Source organism: Rhamphochromis sp. 'chilingali' (assembly GCF_963969265.1).
Source record: "Rhamphochromis sp. 'chilingali' genome assembly, chromosome: 3".
NCBI classification, from domain to species: domain Eukaryota; kingdom Metazoa; phylum Chordata; class Actinopteri; order Cichliformes; family Cichlidae; genus Rhamphochromis; species Rhamphochromis sp. 'chilingali'.
Window position 1 is genome coordinate 4,449,607 of NC_137931.1, and position 16,419 is coordinate 4,466,025.

Consider the following 16,419-nt stretch of genomic DNA (forward strand, 5'->3'; position numbering starts at 1 on the left):
GGATTTGTAAATAATTTATTCGTAAATTAGGGTGGAAAATAAGTATTTGGTCACCTCAAACATGGAAAATCTCTGGCTCTCACAGACCTGTAACGTCTTCTGTAAGACGCTTTTCTGTCCCCCACTCGTTACCTGTATGAATGGCACCTGTTTGAACTCATCATCTGTATAAAAGACACCTGTCCACAGCCTCAAACAGTTAGACTCCAAACTCCGCCATGGCCAAGACCAAAGAGCTTTCGAAGGACACCAGGAAAAGTATTGTAGACCTGCACCAGACTGGGAAGAGTGAATCTACAATAGGCAAGCAGCTTGGTGTGGAAAAAATCAACTGTGGGAGCAATCATCAGAAAATGGAAGACATACAAGACCACTGATAATCTCCCACGATCTGGGGCTCCACGCAAGATCTCATCCCGTGGGGTCAAAATGATCATGAGAACGGTGAGCAAAGATCCCAGAACCACACGGGGGGACCTGGTGAATGACCTGCAGAGAGCTGGGACCAAAGTAACAAAGGTCACCATCAGTAACACACTACAACGGCAGGGAATCAAATCCCGCAGTGCCAGACGTGTTCCGCTGCTGAAGCCAGTGCATGTCCAGGCCCGTCTGAAGTTTGCCAGAGAGCACATGGATGGTACAGCAGAGGATTGGGAGAATGTCATGTGGTCAGATGAAACCAAAGTAGAACTTTTTGGTATAAACTCAACTCGTCGTGTTTGGAGGACGAAGAATACTGAGTCTCATCCCAAGAACACCATACCTACTGTGAAGCATGGGGGTGGAAACATCATGCTATGGGGCTGTTATTCTGCCAAGGGGACAGGACGACTGATCCGTTTTAAGGACAGAATGAATGGGGCCATGTATCGTGAGATTTTGAGCCAAAACCTCCTTCCATCAGTGAGAACTTTGAAGATGAAACGAGGCTGGGTCTTCCAACATGACAATGATCCAAAACACACCGCCCGGGCAACAAAGGAGTGGCTCCGTAAGAAGCATTTGAAAGTCCTGGAGTGGCCTAGCCAGTCTCCAGACCTCAACCCCATAGAAAATCTGTGGCGGGAGTTGAAAGTCTGTGTTGCTCGGCGACAGCCCCAAAACATCACTGCTCTCGAGAAGATCTGCATGGAGGAATGGGCCAAAATACCAGCTACTGTGTGTGCAAACCTGGTAAAGACCTATAGTAAACGTTTGACCTCTGTTATTGCCAACAAAGGTTATGTTACAAAGTATTGAGTTGTATTTTTGTTATTGACCAAATACTTATTTTCCACCCTGATTTACGAATAAATTCTTTACAAATCCTACCATGTGAATTCATGGATTTTTTTTTTTCACATTCTGTCTCTCACAGTTGAAGTGTGCAAATTACTGACCTCTGTCATCATTTTAGGTGGGGGAACTTGCACAATCGGTGGCTGACTAAATACTTTTTTGCCCCACTGTATTTCTATTTACATTCAGGTGACAGCAATCCATGGATGGTTTCGACATGCAAGAGGATATTTTCCCCGGTGCCCAGCGGGAGAAGACACTGCTTGCGATGTCGATGAGGTCCTGTGGCCAGACCCCAACAGACGGCGGGATCCATGAGCCCACGTATGCACAATTGTCATGATTTTTTGTGTGTACAGTATAGTGTTTTTTCTATTACTGTATTATGTTTGTGTTTTGCTTTATCTGAATTCATGGTGCTGCAGTGGACAATATTGAGTAGGCCTATTTGCTTTTTTTGGTTGTTTGTGTCTCCTGAAAATGTGCCTTCAGAATAAACAATGACAATGAAAGACTGCAGTGTTTTATATGAAGTAGACTAGTGTGTCCCCCTGATCTGATCTGCATGTGATGCAAGTATGTGTCATTTTGTCAACAGAGTTACATCTTGACAGAGGAATGTTAGGTTTTGACAGCAGAGTTTCAGTTTGGCACAGATGTGAATGGTATATTTTGATGTGTCATGTTTACTTGTGTTTAGAGTTTTGGCACAATGAGCGACGTTTTGCAAAATGTGTTCAAGCAACGGGCAAAAACTGTAACATGTTTTTCACCACAGATTTCAGCAATTATAAAAATTCAACTCAAGCTATTCAGCTATTAGCATTCACACTGCATTTTCTACAGGAAGTACATTTTATATACCAGTTTCAGTTCAAAGTGCATTAAAAATAATAAATAATTATTAAAAATAATACCATCAATATGTTACTGCACTACACTTACTGGACTTGTGGAAGTATTTTGAGAACCATAAGAGATTCTTACAAATGTTTGAAAGAAAAAAAATCTTTAACATAGCTGGAGACTCGTGTAGAAATATGAATGAGTTTATAAAGTTTCTGTCATGGTGTGCTGTGACAGGCAGGTAGTAGGACCCAAACACAGGACTCTTACGTGGAATGAAACTTGAATCGGCAGCTTTTATTGCTGGAAACTCAGGTGGACTCAAGAAACTACAAACTAAGAAACAAGAACTAGGAAAACAAATCAGGAACTATGAACAAGAATCAAGTAAAGAACACGGAGGAGAAAAAACACCCAGCCCACTGAAAACTAAAGAAACCCCCAAAAACATGAAGAACAATCATTAAGGAACATATTTACATATTTAGAGTTACTGCAACAACAACACTGGGTCACAGCTTCAGTGTCAGTCGGTGACTTTTGGTCTGCAACAGCAGCAGAACAGACTTCTCAGTCTTTTGAAGAAGCCCTTTTTCTTCTTCTTGATCTGACGGTCTTCGGACTTCATGCTGGCTTCAGGTTCTGGAAAAGGTTCCTCAAAGGGAACATCAGGAACCGGCCCAATTTCAGAACAAGATCTGTTGATCATATGATCTTCACCTTCAACACAGGATTTGGACTCGCCATAGGGTTCCTCACAGGGAGCGTCGGGCTCTGCAACACTTTCTGACAGAGCTCCTTCGATCGTAAGGTCTCGAGTACTCAGACTGGATGCCCTTTCAGAAAGAAGTTCCTCACAGGGAACGTCGGGCTCTGCAACACTTTCTGACAGAGCTCCTTCGATCGTAAGGTCTCGAGTACTCAGACTGGATGCCCTTTCAGAAAGAAGTTCCTCACAGGGAACGTCGGGCTCTGCAACACTTTCTGACAGAGCTCCTTCGGCTGGTGGAACATTTGCCACTGAAAGGCCGTCAGAGGAGCGCTCACCATTTGTGCTCTTCACATCAGGACTTGAAGGGGGCTCAAAGATTTCACATATCCGGATCCTTGCTACATCAGCAATGGTCTTCAGCAACAGGGGTGCAAAGTTTGCAACTTGGATAGACAGAATTTCTTCAGGAAATTTCTGTCTAATCTCCGTCAGGATGCTGTCGACCAGATCGTCTCGGATAGAGCGGGTGAAGACGGCCTGTGTTTCCATCGCCGTGAGGCTCTTGGAGACACGATCTAAAGTGGCCTTGGTGACACTGGTGGAGAGGATACTTAGACTCTGGGAGGCCATGTTTAGGAGGGGACGAGGAGGAAGCTCCCAGAAGCCCTGGAGAACGCGGGGAACTACCTCGACCACTACCTCCTGCGCGGTGAGCAGTTTGCTGTTAGGCTGTTCCTGCTGCTTCTTTTTCAGGATTTCAACGTAATCCTTCACCGCGCTGAGGAGTTTAGGTGCTCTGTAGAAAAACATGATAAGAGTTATCTGTTAAACATATTCAAAGCATCATTTAAATATTGAAACACTGTAGCTGGACTGTTAACCCTGTAACCACCTTTGTATCATACATGAGTTTCTGAGACCTCGATCTCATCAACATGATCAATACTTGCTATAATTTCTAAATGTTGTGGACAAAACTCTTTTTTTAGTCTAAAGTTAACATTGTCGTTAACAAAAAGTTGCCAAAAACACCCAGTGTATCAAATGTAATACAAAAAATAAATACACAATAAAAGTAAATCATACACAACATGACATAGCAAAGAACTCATGTGTGGCTTTTGTTTAAAGGGTTGATAAACATCTCAGTTCCAAAGAATCTGAATTTTCTGGCTGTTTTTTGATGGGTTGGGTCTTACAGGGTTAATAACTGTATGTTACATGTGACTCACTGAAATTTAGGAGGTACGGCCTCTGGGAACTGAAGAAGCAACCTGGCTTCAAATTCAACGTCCCTCATTTTATTGCTGACGTTCACCGCCCACACCTGAAACAGAAAACACATTTACAGTGCGCTTATGTGTAAAGGTTATGTGCACGTAATGAAAAAAAAGTTTTGTGGGTTTTCTCATCTTACCAGCCTTAGAAGAGGTTTGGCTTCCTCTTCGTCAAAATCCTCTAACTCAAACTCCCACAGCCTTCAAAAGAAAGCAAAGCAGAGGTTTTCTCTCAGCACTTACACGTCATCACAAACAGACTTTCAGGCGTGACAGTAACTCACTGCTCTCTGAGCGTCTCCCTGCTCTTCTCCACCAAAAGATCTCTCAGATCTTCAGCAGTGAGGTTCGGTGGAATTAGATCTTCCTGCTGAAGTCTGAGAAACTCCGTCATTATCGCAACCTAAAAGTAAAGGAGACATTTAATCACCACCACTCTCAGGTCCTCAGAAATGACCTGATATTTTCTGTCAGCTTTGGTTTGCATGAATCTGGGTCTAACCTGAGCCTTGTAGCCCGGAAGATACCAGCAGATCTTTACAGCTGTTTCATAAATCGGTGTGTTGAACAACACCTGTCAAAGAAATAGCAATTTAGTCATTGTTACTTAAAATGATTCTCAGTTTGTCAACTTTTAAAACGACATCAAATTCTTCAAATTACTGAAATGCAGTAAAAGCAAAAGCGTCACATACCCTGATAGGCTTATAGATTCCTTGACTCTTTTCCATTTAAACGTGTTCAAATCAAAGTCAGGAAGAAAAACGTCAACTGCTCTCCAACGATGGCGTACGGGGGATCTGGACCTGAAAATGCTCTCAGCTCGGTGGTCTCGCACAGATGAGCTCTTTTGACAGTCTGATGTTTATTTATGAATGCAGAATTTCTTGAGCAGTCACCATGGAAACTTGATGCAGCTTCATGTTGTTAAATTAAAAGTAAACACTGTGTATTTTGCACTACACTCCACTAAACTTATCATATAAGTAAATAAAGTGTGGGTTAGGTCCCTCCTGTGGAAAGAGCCACACAAACCGATGGATCAGAAAAGACAAAGTCAGCTACAGCATGCCTTTTCATATTATGTGCCTGCTTATCTCCATTTCTTTACAGTAGATGGGAACTTTTGCAGTAAAGCAATGGCTTACAAACAGTGGACTGTGGACTAATGCAGACATCTGAAGCCTGACAGCAGCTGGTATATACACAGCTTTGGACAAACTGGCCCTTTAAACAGCCCAGAGGAAGAAGAGACCTCTGCGTTATCAGTGCAGCCTAAAGCACAATAATAATAAGGAGCTGCAGAAACCCAGTAATGCTGAAGACGCATGCGTGTGCGTTTATTACAGGTTTTTCTGAATGCTTAAACCCTAACTGTGATTCTTACAGCACAATTCCTAAAACTATTGACACTTATAGCAAAACCACTCACTGAGTGTGCAAAACTAAAAGCACAAACACTGCTTTGCACTCAGTTTGCCATTTTGTAACACACACTTTGCAAACCTGTAGCTACAATCCACTGCACAGCACTCTTTTTGCAGAACTGTAAACACGACTCACTGCTTTGCACTCAATTTCCAAATGATCAACGCACTCCTAGCAAAACTATACACATTTATGGCCATTATTTACACTATTTTGTCAACTGTCTGGCACACTGCCACATGTGAAAGCTTTTTTAGATAATTAGTTCACTTTGCAATCAGCCTAAGCACTATGATACAGGTAAGCTCTGTGTGTGGAGTACAATGGAGGGAGCAGGAAGAGTGAGAGGAGGCCGAGGAAGAGGACGTGGAGGTGAAGAAGTAGGATGAAGAGGACGACAAGGACAAGGAGGAGCAAGAGGAGGACGAGGAGGGGGGAGAGGACGGGTAAGAAGAGTAAGAAATAGAATTGCTGATGACATCAGAGCTACAATAGTGGACCATGTCATCAACCGTGGAGTGACCCTGAGGGAAGCTGGCCAACGGTTTTTTTGGTTTTTCTCAAACTTAAGTAACTGAAACCTTTCATTGAACTACAGCAGAAACAGATTGGAAATGCCAAGTTATTCTAACACTAGTGGACTTGTTAAACAAAACATTTGTTTCACTTCTTTCTCAACATGCAGCACCATTAAGAACAGTGGACCAGCATAGTTGGTCTGCATGAGCACACTTACTGCAACAGTTGTACATGCTGAAACTGGTTGCTGGCAGCTGATGTGAAGAAATGTCTGGACACATCAAAAGTTTTCTTTTTCATTTTCTTCCTCCCTTGGATAACATACACATGGCAAATAAAAACATGTAACTAGGGTGACGTGAAGTGTGTATCATCAGGTTTAACTAAAATATAATGAGGCTGTCCATCTGTGAAGTAATCGTTCCTTCAAAAACCACTGTGACAACAGATTTTATTTCATTCATTTGATGGTTTTCTATTCTGTATACTGGAACTTTTTAATAGCCCCCCTGTCCACACATCCTTGACATGAGACTTTCTGCAGAGTTGCACATGATGAATGCACACAAAACTTAAAGTGTTGCTGTCATATTTTCTTGGATGTGGTTTGTTGTCATAATCAAGAACGTGTCGTATTTTTTTATTTGTTTTGTTGCTGATCGGCCATTGGACTGCTGAGCCTGCAGTGAACAGCCAGCCACTGACTCTTGATGCTAGAGCAAGGACAACTGAGCTCTCTCTCTCTCTCTCTCTTTTTTAAATAAATAATACGTTCGAGCTGTTTATGTTTTTGACTTGTTATGGACTCTGACTGGCAATGGGAGGGCTGGCGGACTCATATTATGGAGGTGGAGGGTAGACACATTTTGTGTGCAAGAGACCACATACTACAGTGGTGATTGACACAGACTTCAATGGACATTTAGGTGAAGGGAACAGAGGTTATGAGGTGTTGGGTAGGTGTGGTGTTTAGGAGAGAAATCTAGAAAGACAGATGTGGGGCAGATTTTCCAAGTGGAAATGGCCGTGGTGCACACATACTTCAAGAACAGGGAGGAACTTGTAGAAATATATGAAAGTGGAGGAAGCTGCACACAGGGCAACTAAATATTATGCAGAAGGTGAAATCAAAAAGACAGGAGACAAGGAGGTGTCAGGGAGAATGCAGCTATGCAGCATCAAATGGTAGTTTGAAGGATGAGTTTGGACATCAAGAAGAGGAAGTGAGTGAAGGCAGAGACATGCAGGAGTATAAACAGGCTCTGGGTAGTAGGGAAGACTTACCAGATGGCTGGGATAGTACAGCTTTATTGAGATAAACTGCCAAGAAGGGGTTTGACGTCTTCTCTGCACAGAAGTGATTTTGAAAGTATTTGAAGGAAGAGATTTACAAAGAAAAAGAAGTGTAGTTAGCGAAATGAAGAAAATAGACCAAGAAACTGGGAGGCTAGGCATGTAGCAGAAAGAGGTGACAAAGGAAAAGGCTCAGTGCCACGTATGTGAAGCTGGACCCCAAGGAAATGAGGGAATGAGACTTGCTAGGCAGAGAGTGAGTTTGAATGGATGTTCAAACCCCAAAAAAAAAAAGATATATTCACATAACGTAGATTGAAAGAAGCTGCAGGTGGCACAGCAGCTTTAATGTCTTCCAGACAGGAAGTTTTGGAAAGAAATATCATCATTTCCCAGATTTTACTATCTTAGTGTTCTGTAACAAAATCACTGTTGTGCGCATGGTGTTAGAGATGATGATGATTACAAACAAACTTAATGTGCTAGTCGTGCTTTTCTTGAGGGATTTGTCCTTCGACCAGTTTTCATGTCATTGGAATCATTTGTATTCACTGATTCTGGCACTTATTTCATCAAACCAAACTCCAAGTAAATACTTTCGGCTTTTTGGTTTTGTCAAACGAACTAATGTAAAGAATGCCTGGCTGTGCACTACACCACGCAGTGGGAATTTGTCTTCTCCAGTTAAATTCAGGATTAACTTGCTTTATAACACAGACCTCAAAAGTAACCGTTATAACCCCAAACACAAGAAAATGTGATCTACAGCACAGTGAGAACTGGCAACACTTATCTGGAGGGGTCAGAGTGAATGAACTGGACACCTGTAGAAGCAGGATTTGATTTCCACTGATTTCCTTTCCGATCCGATACCAAGTAAAATTCAGGGTGGTATCGACGATACTGATCTGATACGATACTCTGAACAAAAACTTATTTTTTTTACTCTATCTTTTATTTTATCTCAAATTATAGCGTCGTAATGATCACAGGACATCAGATTACTTGTTCTTATCACTTAATGATGCAGAATTATCATATAGAAATGAAAAACCTGAAGTTGTGGCTATTTGTTGCCTGCCTGCAGCATTAAAGGACTCCGTGAGAGACGTCTGTCTCGCCCTGGCAGCACCTCTCCCTCTCCTCCTCTTCAGTTCCCCTCAACATACGCTCGTCATATTCTGTGATATGATTCACTCTGAGGTGTTTGACCAGGTCAGCGGTGTTACCACAACACCTCACATTCTTGCCACATGTATGGCAAACCACGTCTCAGCTGTTCGTGGAGGTAAAATACGTCTGCACATGACTGTTTACGCTCAGCCATTGTTGTGAGTGTGCACGCCAAGGGGCCGGACACAATGACGGGTATCGGAGGAATCGATATTTCAGTATTGATCCGCACATCACTAGTTGAGATACGTTTTAAACTGGTCCAAAAAACAAATGCATATTTTCCCGAACCACTGTTCCTTGACTAAGGTGGATAACGTGATGAGGTCAAGGAAGGGTGTGACGGAGATTTGATTGAAAAACTTTGTCGTCCGTTAAAGTTTCACGTTGGCTTTTTCATCTTGAAAGCCCTCTCTGCTCGTGTCCAACCCGTGTGAACAATCACAGATGTGAGAAATGTAAACAAACCGTCCGCAGAACGCTGATCAGGTTATTTTAAGCGCAAGAAAACAAAAACGTTGCGCTCACCGTCGGCGTCACGGACGAGGCCTGGGGGTCCGGGCCCGTCCACAAAGGTCATTGTAACACAAATCATACGATTGCTAATGAAAATGCTATAAAGCTACATCGCAGATAAGTCTCTGGAGTAACAATCAAGGCCATGTTAGTTATTTGATGAATAGTATCTGTGCCACTCATGGCGCATGACTGAGGAGGACGTTGACCTCTGCAAGTCAGGAAAGTCTGCTACTCATTGTATAAATATGAGATGTTTTTCAAAAACCAGCCATCATCTCGGGAGGCTGACTCCAAAGTACCATCTCACTTCAAACTTGCAAAACAAGTCGAGTCGATGCGAGCGCACTGCTTGTTTCTAGTTAGTCTTTAAGGATGACAGCATTAGTCTGCTCCTTTGTATGAAATAAAGTGAGTCGAGTCCATGTGGTCTGGCACCCACCCACATTTCTCTGCTAGTGATCCATGAGGACTCCACCTTGTTGCCAGTTCTCTTGTGTGGAAGCTTCAGGAAATGACAGCTTCACTCTGACGTGTGTGAGCTGTGTGAGGTCTGTGGTTAGAAGTTTACAGTGTTTGCTCTTTGTGTCGTCTGTAATATGCTCTATGGCTTTAAAAAAATGGCCACATGTTTCTGTAGCTGAATTTGTCCATCTCTGACCTTCTGAGACTGTATTTTCAAATAGGGACGTTCTGACTTTTCTTCACCTTGTACTTCATTCTGCAAATGTTTTATACTCTATTAGAGTTATTACATTATTCTGTTATGCTATAAAATCAACCCCCATATAAGATCGTACTTAAGAAATACATTTAAAAAACCTTCCTGTGCAAATAACCCAAGTTATCTAGAAGAAATAAAAACTGCACCGCAAACCAAACTCAGGTGTTCGACCTGTTGAGCTCGGGAAACTAACTGGTGTTTCATTTTAGTGAGTGCTTTGTTAGATTCCTTCATTTGAACCAAATGAAGTTGATTAAAGTTGATGCATTGATGTGTTTGAAGTGTTTTGTTAGTTGCGATGGATCTCCTGCTGTCATTTTTCCTCATTATTAAAAGAGGATTTCTTTGAATTTCAAACATCCATTTCCTGTTTATCTGGTCCCGGGTCACAGGTGCAGCAGTCTAAGCAGAGAATCCCAGACCTCCCTAAACAACCACTTCCTCCAGCATATCCAGGACAATACTGAGGCATTCCCAGGCCTGCTGAGAGATATAACCTCTCTAGTGTGTCCTGGGTCTGCCCTGGAGACTCCTCCTCATGGGACAGGCCCCAAACACCTCACCCAGGATATTTTTAATGAAAACATCACAAATAAGTCGTCAGGTCTGATGGTCACATTTGTGAGATTCAACCACCATAAAGCAGAGATCACACAGGACACACTGTGTAACCCTCAGCTCAGGTGTGTTCAGGACATTTGCTTGGAAGAAGCCGTCTGTGGATAAATCCTGCTCTCCACCTCAGCTGTCAGGTTTATCCAGAGAGCGGCCGTCCTGACTTCCAGCAGCCCCACAGTCCTCGTTTCTAATAAACTGGCATCACTGAAATGAACTGTCTGCCTCGCTGTTCAATATTCTGCTCTTTGCCAATTTCCCAGCAGAAGCTTCCACTCATATCAGCATTTTTCTGTGATTCTCACATGAACTAAACATAAAAAGCTGAAGCCAACCTCAGAGTTCCCCGTAGTGAGGAAGAGTTTCCTCTGAGCCACAGCTGAGTTTGATGCGTCCACAAAGGAAGACTGACGGGAGGACAGACTCTGGGAGAAAGGCAGATATTAAAAGATATGAATACAAAGTACGCTGCAACAAACAGGACAGCAGATTATGAAGAGCGGTTAGACCTTCATGTGTCAGTCATTGAAATGTGATCAAAGTTACCTGTTTGACATCCTGATAGAAGAAAATCAGCTTCTTGGATCCGTTTGCAGCAAAGAATTCATGGATCAGACTGAACTGGAAGAATCAGACATTAATGACTCAAAGGTTCAACTCTGAGGAAGGATCACGTCTCTGAACTTACTCTGTCATCAGAGACGATGGCGTCTTCCACCGCCGCCTCCTCCAGGCTGCCGGCGTCGGCCAGCCTGCTCATCAGGTATTTATGTCGGGCATCCAGAGCTGCCCGCCGTTCCTCCTTCACGGCTCTCGCCTGTTTGGCTACTTCTCTCCTCGCCTCATTGGACAGCAGCATCGTCCTTTTACCAGACACCTGGAGAAACATCAGCTCAGTCTACAGACGCAGAGACCAGTGAGAGCTTGGCCCAAACATCTGCAGGTTTCTGAGGACCACGTTTGACCCTGACTGGAGGCATCGATTCTGAGTGTGACTGCCTAAACTGAGCTACTGTCCCCCCTCCACTGAGACGTTGTCCTGTGATGTGTCATGGGGGGAAGTGTTCCTCACGGTTGGACTCGTGAGAAGTTCAGTCAGTTTATTCAAACTTTAAAAAGACGCATTTTCAGTCTCTGGATTTCAGCAGAAACAAATGTGAACACAGCACTTTTTGATTGAGTATAAAAGGATGAAAGAGTCAGTGATTAGTAACATTGTTGCTGACTGATGCTGTTGTAGAGCTGTCTTTGGATCCTCACCTTCCTGGAAGCCTTCCCTGGATTGCTCATATATCATTAACTTGTTTGTGTTCAGTAGAATCAGGTGTTGTGGATGCAGGTCGTAGCTGTGTGAGGCCTGTACAGTCAGCGCTGTGTGAGCGCTGTGTAACGTTAGCTTAGACTTCTTTCTGTTGTTATCATCCTTCAGGTTAATGTTGTTTTCATTATGCATCACAGGAAGTGTGGGTGGCTGTTAGCCTCACAGCTCATGGAGAGTTGCTGCTGCTCTGCCTCCTTTTTGATGTTTCTGCTCTTTGTGGCTTTGTGTTACTTTGTGTCGTGTCTGAAACAAAGTGAGTCCATGTTACTAACTGTAGTCGGCTCTCTGTCTCGTGCACAGCTGACTGTTGTCTGAATGAAAGTGTTTTTGTACTTTGTGTAATCTGTTGGGTCTTTGAGGCCTTTTTAAACAGCATATGAGCCATATGTATGTGTGTATATGAAAGGTTGTTTGTAATACATCAAACTGTTGCTTATTCTAGAGCTGCTGCTGTGCCTGATTGGTCTACTCGCTCGAAACTGAAGGTTGACTTGATTCTTTTGGTTTTTTACATTTTGTCAATAAACCAACTTCTTTATGATTTGAACGGCGTCTCTGACGTGTCACAGGCCTGTCAGCTTTCTTGGTGATTGGTATAGATTTGAGCTTCATGCTCTGGCTGTTGTTGGGTTTTCCTCTTTCATATTAAAGCTTTTGTCCTACATTTGGCTCTAAAGTCAAATTCTAATCCCAGCACTGTGTCTGGGTGTGTGATGCTTGTTTTCCTGCTCTTTCTCATGAAACAGTCACAACATTCTCAGTCCAACTTTCACTCTTTGCTGCGTTTGCTGCAGCTGCAGTGAACATGGTGCCGTTTGCCTTTAAGAAAGTTGTGCACAAAGGCTTTTTCTCTAGCAGACAGCTGTGTGGCTAAAAGTCAGATCATTTTTTACCACCTCAGTCACACTGGACTGAAACAAGAGTGAAACTAGGAAGAATCAGAGTTTGTCCAGTGACTGCACTGATTTTCTTCATATTCACAAACTGATTCTAAGTAGTTGCATCAGCTAATCACCCGGACACTGAGCGTCCAACACGCTCCCTGAAGGGAAACGATTACATCCTCCAAACAATCACAATCTGTCTCTGAATGACTGGAATTATTCTCTGATTTGTCAATAACTGGAGTTTATCAATGCAGACACGTTGCCAACATGATGAAGTCAGTCTGAGTCGCATCTCTTTGGCTAACTTAACTCAAGTGGTTGCCGACTATTCTGGTTCTATTCCCATATAACAGCAGGGTTGCTGAGCACCTCTGTCACTCTGCACTTATGTTCCCAGTTCTCTTTTGTGGAGGAATTTTCCAGGAATTCCTGGGACCAGCTTTCCATGAGAGACCCGATCAGGAGCGACTGTCCTGGACACTCCCAGCATCACAGGGACTCACAAACCCGTCTACCACAGTGAGAAGACTGATGGTCACAGGCCCACATGTAGCTTTAGATCACACGTGTGCACTTCCTGTGGTCACTGCTGTAACTCTAGACTCACCGAGGGGCCAGTGGTTGGTGAGGCAGCAGCAGCTGAAGTCATGTGACTAATGGCTCTCAGCTTCTGTCCTCCTATTCGCCGGTGTCCTTCACCTGTCACACCTGGTCAAGAAAGAGTGAGAATGTTCAGAGCTTTAATGGAAAAGAATATTATTACATATAAAAGGCCTCTAACAAGTATTGTAGTGTTAATCAGGATGAAGTCCATCATGAAGACTTCAGAGTGGTTCAGACAGTCGGTGTTTCATCCACAGAGCCTCCAGTCTGCATATCAAAGGATCCTGAGGAATGACAGTGAACCCCGAGTTCCCCTCATTACATTCATGTGTGTGACTGTGAGGAAAAGGTGATTGTATGAACGTGTGTGAGCGAGTGAATGAGGCTTGTATCAGAGTGGAGATAATGTCAGCGGCACAAGCTGGACGCTGCAGGTGTCACATGTGAATCTGTGCATCAGTGTCTGCACCTTTGTGGAGGTGAAGCTCAGGAGGTTTGGATTTGTTCAAAGCTCTGTCTGCTCCATCTTTCTTTCCCTCAGGCCTCTCCAGATCAGGAAGGAGGTCCTGTTCTCCTTCTCCCTCCTGGATTTCTGGATCCAGGGAAGGATCAAAGTCTCTCAGCCCAGCATCAGAGCTTCTGGCTGGGGGAGGACTGGAAGTTTCAGCTGGAGGCTGAGAGCCTGGATCTGCCATCTGAGTCACAATTCAAATATTCTCAGTAATCTCAAAAAGCAACAGAAAGGTGCCATTTTCATGAGCAGTGGGTTATCCAGCAGTTTGATTCATGTCAGCAGCATTTAGTTTGTAACTGCTGACTCACCTCTGGCTGTGTCCTGCTCTCAGGGTCACAGTGGACACTGTACCTTTGACCGAAGCTGCAAAGACAGTCAGCAGGGGTCTGGATGCATTCAGCACCACGTCCTTGTCGGGCAGACACCTTCAGTGACAGGACAGACAGTCCAAAGTAAGGAGACGTGGGACACAGTGAAGACACAGAAACAGAAACCAGAACTATAATCACAAAACAAACTCAGAAACATAAAGAGTGAATCAGCTGATTCAGTGTTTGTGACAAAAACATGGATCCTGGTTAATAACTTTTATTTGTTTGTTTCTGTATTATTTTGTGTATCGTTCTTATGAGCTGTTGTTTTGTCAGTGAAATATTATTTCATTGTTTTAAGCTTTTTGTTGACTTTGAAGTGCTTAAGTTGATATTTTTGAACATTTAATTTGTTCGATTATTGTCGAGTCGATAAAACTGTCAAACGCACAGCTGCTTCCAGCATGGCCGGAGGAGAGGTGGCCGAGCAGACGCACAACACACACAGCTCACAGGTTTGCATTTCTAGATATTGCAGATGTTGCAGAAATTGAGAGTAAAGAACTCAGAGATCCAGCGCTGTCTCCTGCCCCTTATTTATACACCACAACACAACGACAGGCGTAACTCACACAAACGGGTAACATGAGGCTCAGATGCTTTGGACGTGTTCACATATACTGGACACAGAATGATGAAGATGGAGCTGCAGGAAGGAGGAAAAGAGGAAAAACACAGAAAAGATTCACAGATGTGGTGAAAAAGGACACGACAGCTTCTGTTTGTTAGTTTGGTTTTTCTTTATTTGGTAAAGATTCAGAAATAAAGAGAAGATCACATGTTTGAATATTATATTAACGTTCTGTAATTACAACAAGTTGTAAAATCATTCCAGAGTGAGACAGAGACTGTGCAGAGACTGTAGAAGGACAGAGCAGCAGCAGAGCAGTCCAGATACACTGATGATCCTCTGTCAGATCCAGAGGGACACACAGGGGTGATGCTGGACTCTACATTGTGTCTGACAGTGGAGCTGTTCTCAGAGCAGTTCACTCTGTAGCACTGACAGTCATCTGCACTTCATTCCTCTGTCAGTCACTGCTGGATGAAGCTCTCCTCTCCACCTCCCAGTAACATGGCCCAGTCAGAGCGTCTCTACACACAAGCTGCTGCTGCTTCAACCTCTCTGGATCATCAGGACACAGCTGCTCCTCTCTCAGCACACACACCGTCCTGTTTACCATCATCACCTCCTGCAGAGAGAAGGAGGAAGAGCAGAGGAGATAAACGAGTGTTTCCAGAGACTCTTCATCAGCTGTCAGTCAGTGATGCAGCACATCCAGTATAAAGAGCAGCAGGGACGTCAGTGCTGGGACTGTACTAGGACTCATTGTTGCTTCACTTTTTCTAATCTTTGGATTTTTATTGAAGTTGCTGAAAATGTTTTTCCCTCCTAGTTTGAGTTTGGACTTTCATTCATTAGAAGAACCTTGGTGTGTCCACTCTGAGCTCTGTAGGAACCCCAACAACAAGCCCAACAATCCAGATGGACGGTTCCAGCTGTTAACTGGAGGAATTCCATCCAAACATCTGCTCTCACTAAATTCTTCCTCACCTACAGACTGTGTTCTTCACTGCTTTAAACTTGGAAATCAATGCAGTCATTGGTCTGCATGCTGCTTTGTTCAGAGAGCTGATTGGCTGTTGACAGTGTTTGATCAGAGCGTGTCAGCCGTTACTATGGTGACCATAAAGGTGAGAAACAGGAAGTGTTTGTGTCCAATCCTGAAGCCTGTCACCGTTCTCCTCTCACAGCTTCACTGAGAAGCTGCAGCTTTACAGGAAACACTGGATCTTTGTTTCATACTGACTGTGTTTAGTACAATACTGCTGACAGCACCACCCACTCACTCCATCACTCTACTGACCCCAGAGTCTCCAGTCTGTAGTCTGGACTCTTCTTAAGATCAGACAGCTGCTTCACATCTGGATCCTTCAGCTTGTTTCCATACAGGTCCAGCTCTCTCAGATGGGAGGGGTTGGACTTCAGTGCTGCTGCCAGATAATCACAGCTGATCTTTGACAAACCACAGAGAGTCAATCTGTATAAAGAATGAAAGATGTAAGTTTATTAGACAAAGTGCTTGAAATCATTCAGTGTTTCATCATCTGTTCAGAGCTGAAGAAGGTTCAGAATGTAGAAGTTTAGAAAATGGAAACTCCAAACAGCTGAAGCCAACAGGAAGCAGCTTCAAACAGGAAACTGTGCAGAGTTTCAGACTATATGTCCTGATGCAGCCAGTTGGATTTTGGAGATTTGAATCTCTGTTCTGTGACTAAGTCCTTGAATCATTTCTTCCAGTTGGTCCAACAAGACAGACTAAGTATTGGACATGTGT

The 16,419-nt window shown here is 43.5% G+C and overlaps 3 protein-coding genes across 3 annotated transcripts in view; all 3 read right to left on the reverse strand.

Moving 5' to 3' along the window:
- Positions 1 to 2,653: 2,653 nt before the first annotated feature.
- On the reverse strand, positions 2,654 to 5,239 carry LOC308394483 (uncharacterized protein; the record flags this gene model as incomplete). The annotated part of the gene is made up of 6 exons (XM_080878840.1): positions 4,812 to 5,239; positions 4,619 to 4,690; positions 4,401 to 4,519; positions 4,257 to 4,317; positions 4,072 to 4,166; positions 2,654 to 3,635 (listed from the first exon to the last, which is right to left on the reverse strand). The coding sequence occupies exons 1-6, from the start codon at positions 4,845 to 4,847 to the stop codon at positions 2,654 to 2,656; spliced, it is 1,365 nt and encodes a 454-aa protein (XP_080734966.1). The 5' UTR covers positions 4,848 to 5,239.
- A 1,535-nt stretch (positions 5,240 to 6,774) lies between these two features.
- On the reverse strand, positions 6,775 to 14,117 carry LOC308394309 (uncharacterized protein). The gene is made up of 7 exons (XM_080878567.1): positions 14,018 to 14,117; positions 13,665 to 13,890; positions 13,200 to 13,300; positions 11,073 to 11,261; positions 10,931 to 11,005; positions 10,720 to 10,809; positions 6,775 to 7,410 (listed from the first exon to the last, which is right to left on the reverse strand). Exons 2-7 carry the CDS (start codon positions 13,888 to 13,890, stop codon positions 7,174 to 7,176), a joined length of 918 nt encoding a protein of 305 aa, XP_080734693.1. The 5' UTR covers positions 14,018 to 14,117; the 3' UTR covers positions 6,775 to 7,173.
- Positions 14,118 to 14,574: 457 nt separating this feature from the next.
- Positions 14,575 to 16,419, reverse strand: part of LOC308394300 (NACHT, LRR and PYD domains-containing protein 12-like) — a 168,294-nt gene continuing 166,449 nt past the window's right edge. The window contains exon 8 of the mRNA XM_080878555.1: positions 14,575 to 15,273. Within this exon, the coding sequence (XP_080734681.1) occupies positions 15,267 to 15,273 (7 nt within the window). The 3' untranslated portion in view covers positions 14,575 to 15,266. The remainder of the gene's footprint in view (positions 15,274 to 16,419) is intronic.

What these genes read in the sequence shown, in the direction of transcription:
- LOC308394309 (XM_080878567.1), bottom strand. Translation starts at nt 13,890, where the DNA reads ATGGCAGATCCAGGCTCTCAGCCTCCAGCTGAAACTTCCAGTCCTCCC. An exon ending in TCTATCAGGATGTCAAACAG is followed by an intron (nt 10,810 to 10,930) that starts GTAACTTTGATC and finishes CCTTTCTCCCAG; the next exon opens with AGTCTGTCCTCCCGTCAGTC. An exon ending in TCACTACGGGGAACTCTGAG is followed by an intron (nt 7,411 to 10,719) that starts GTTGGCTTCAGC and finishes ACTTCTGTGCAG; the next exon opens with AGAAGACGTCAAACCCCTTC.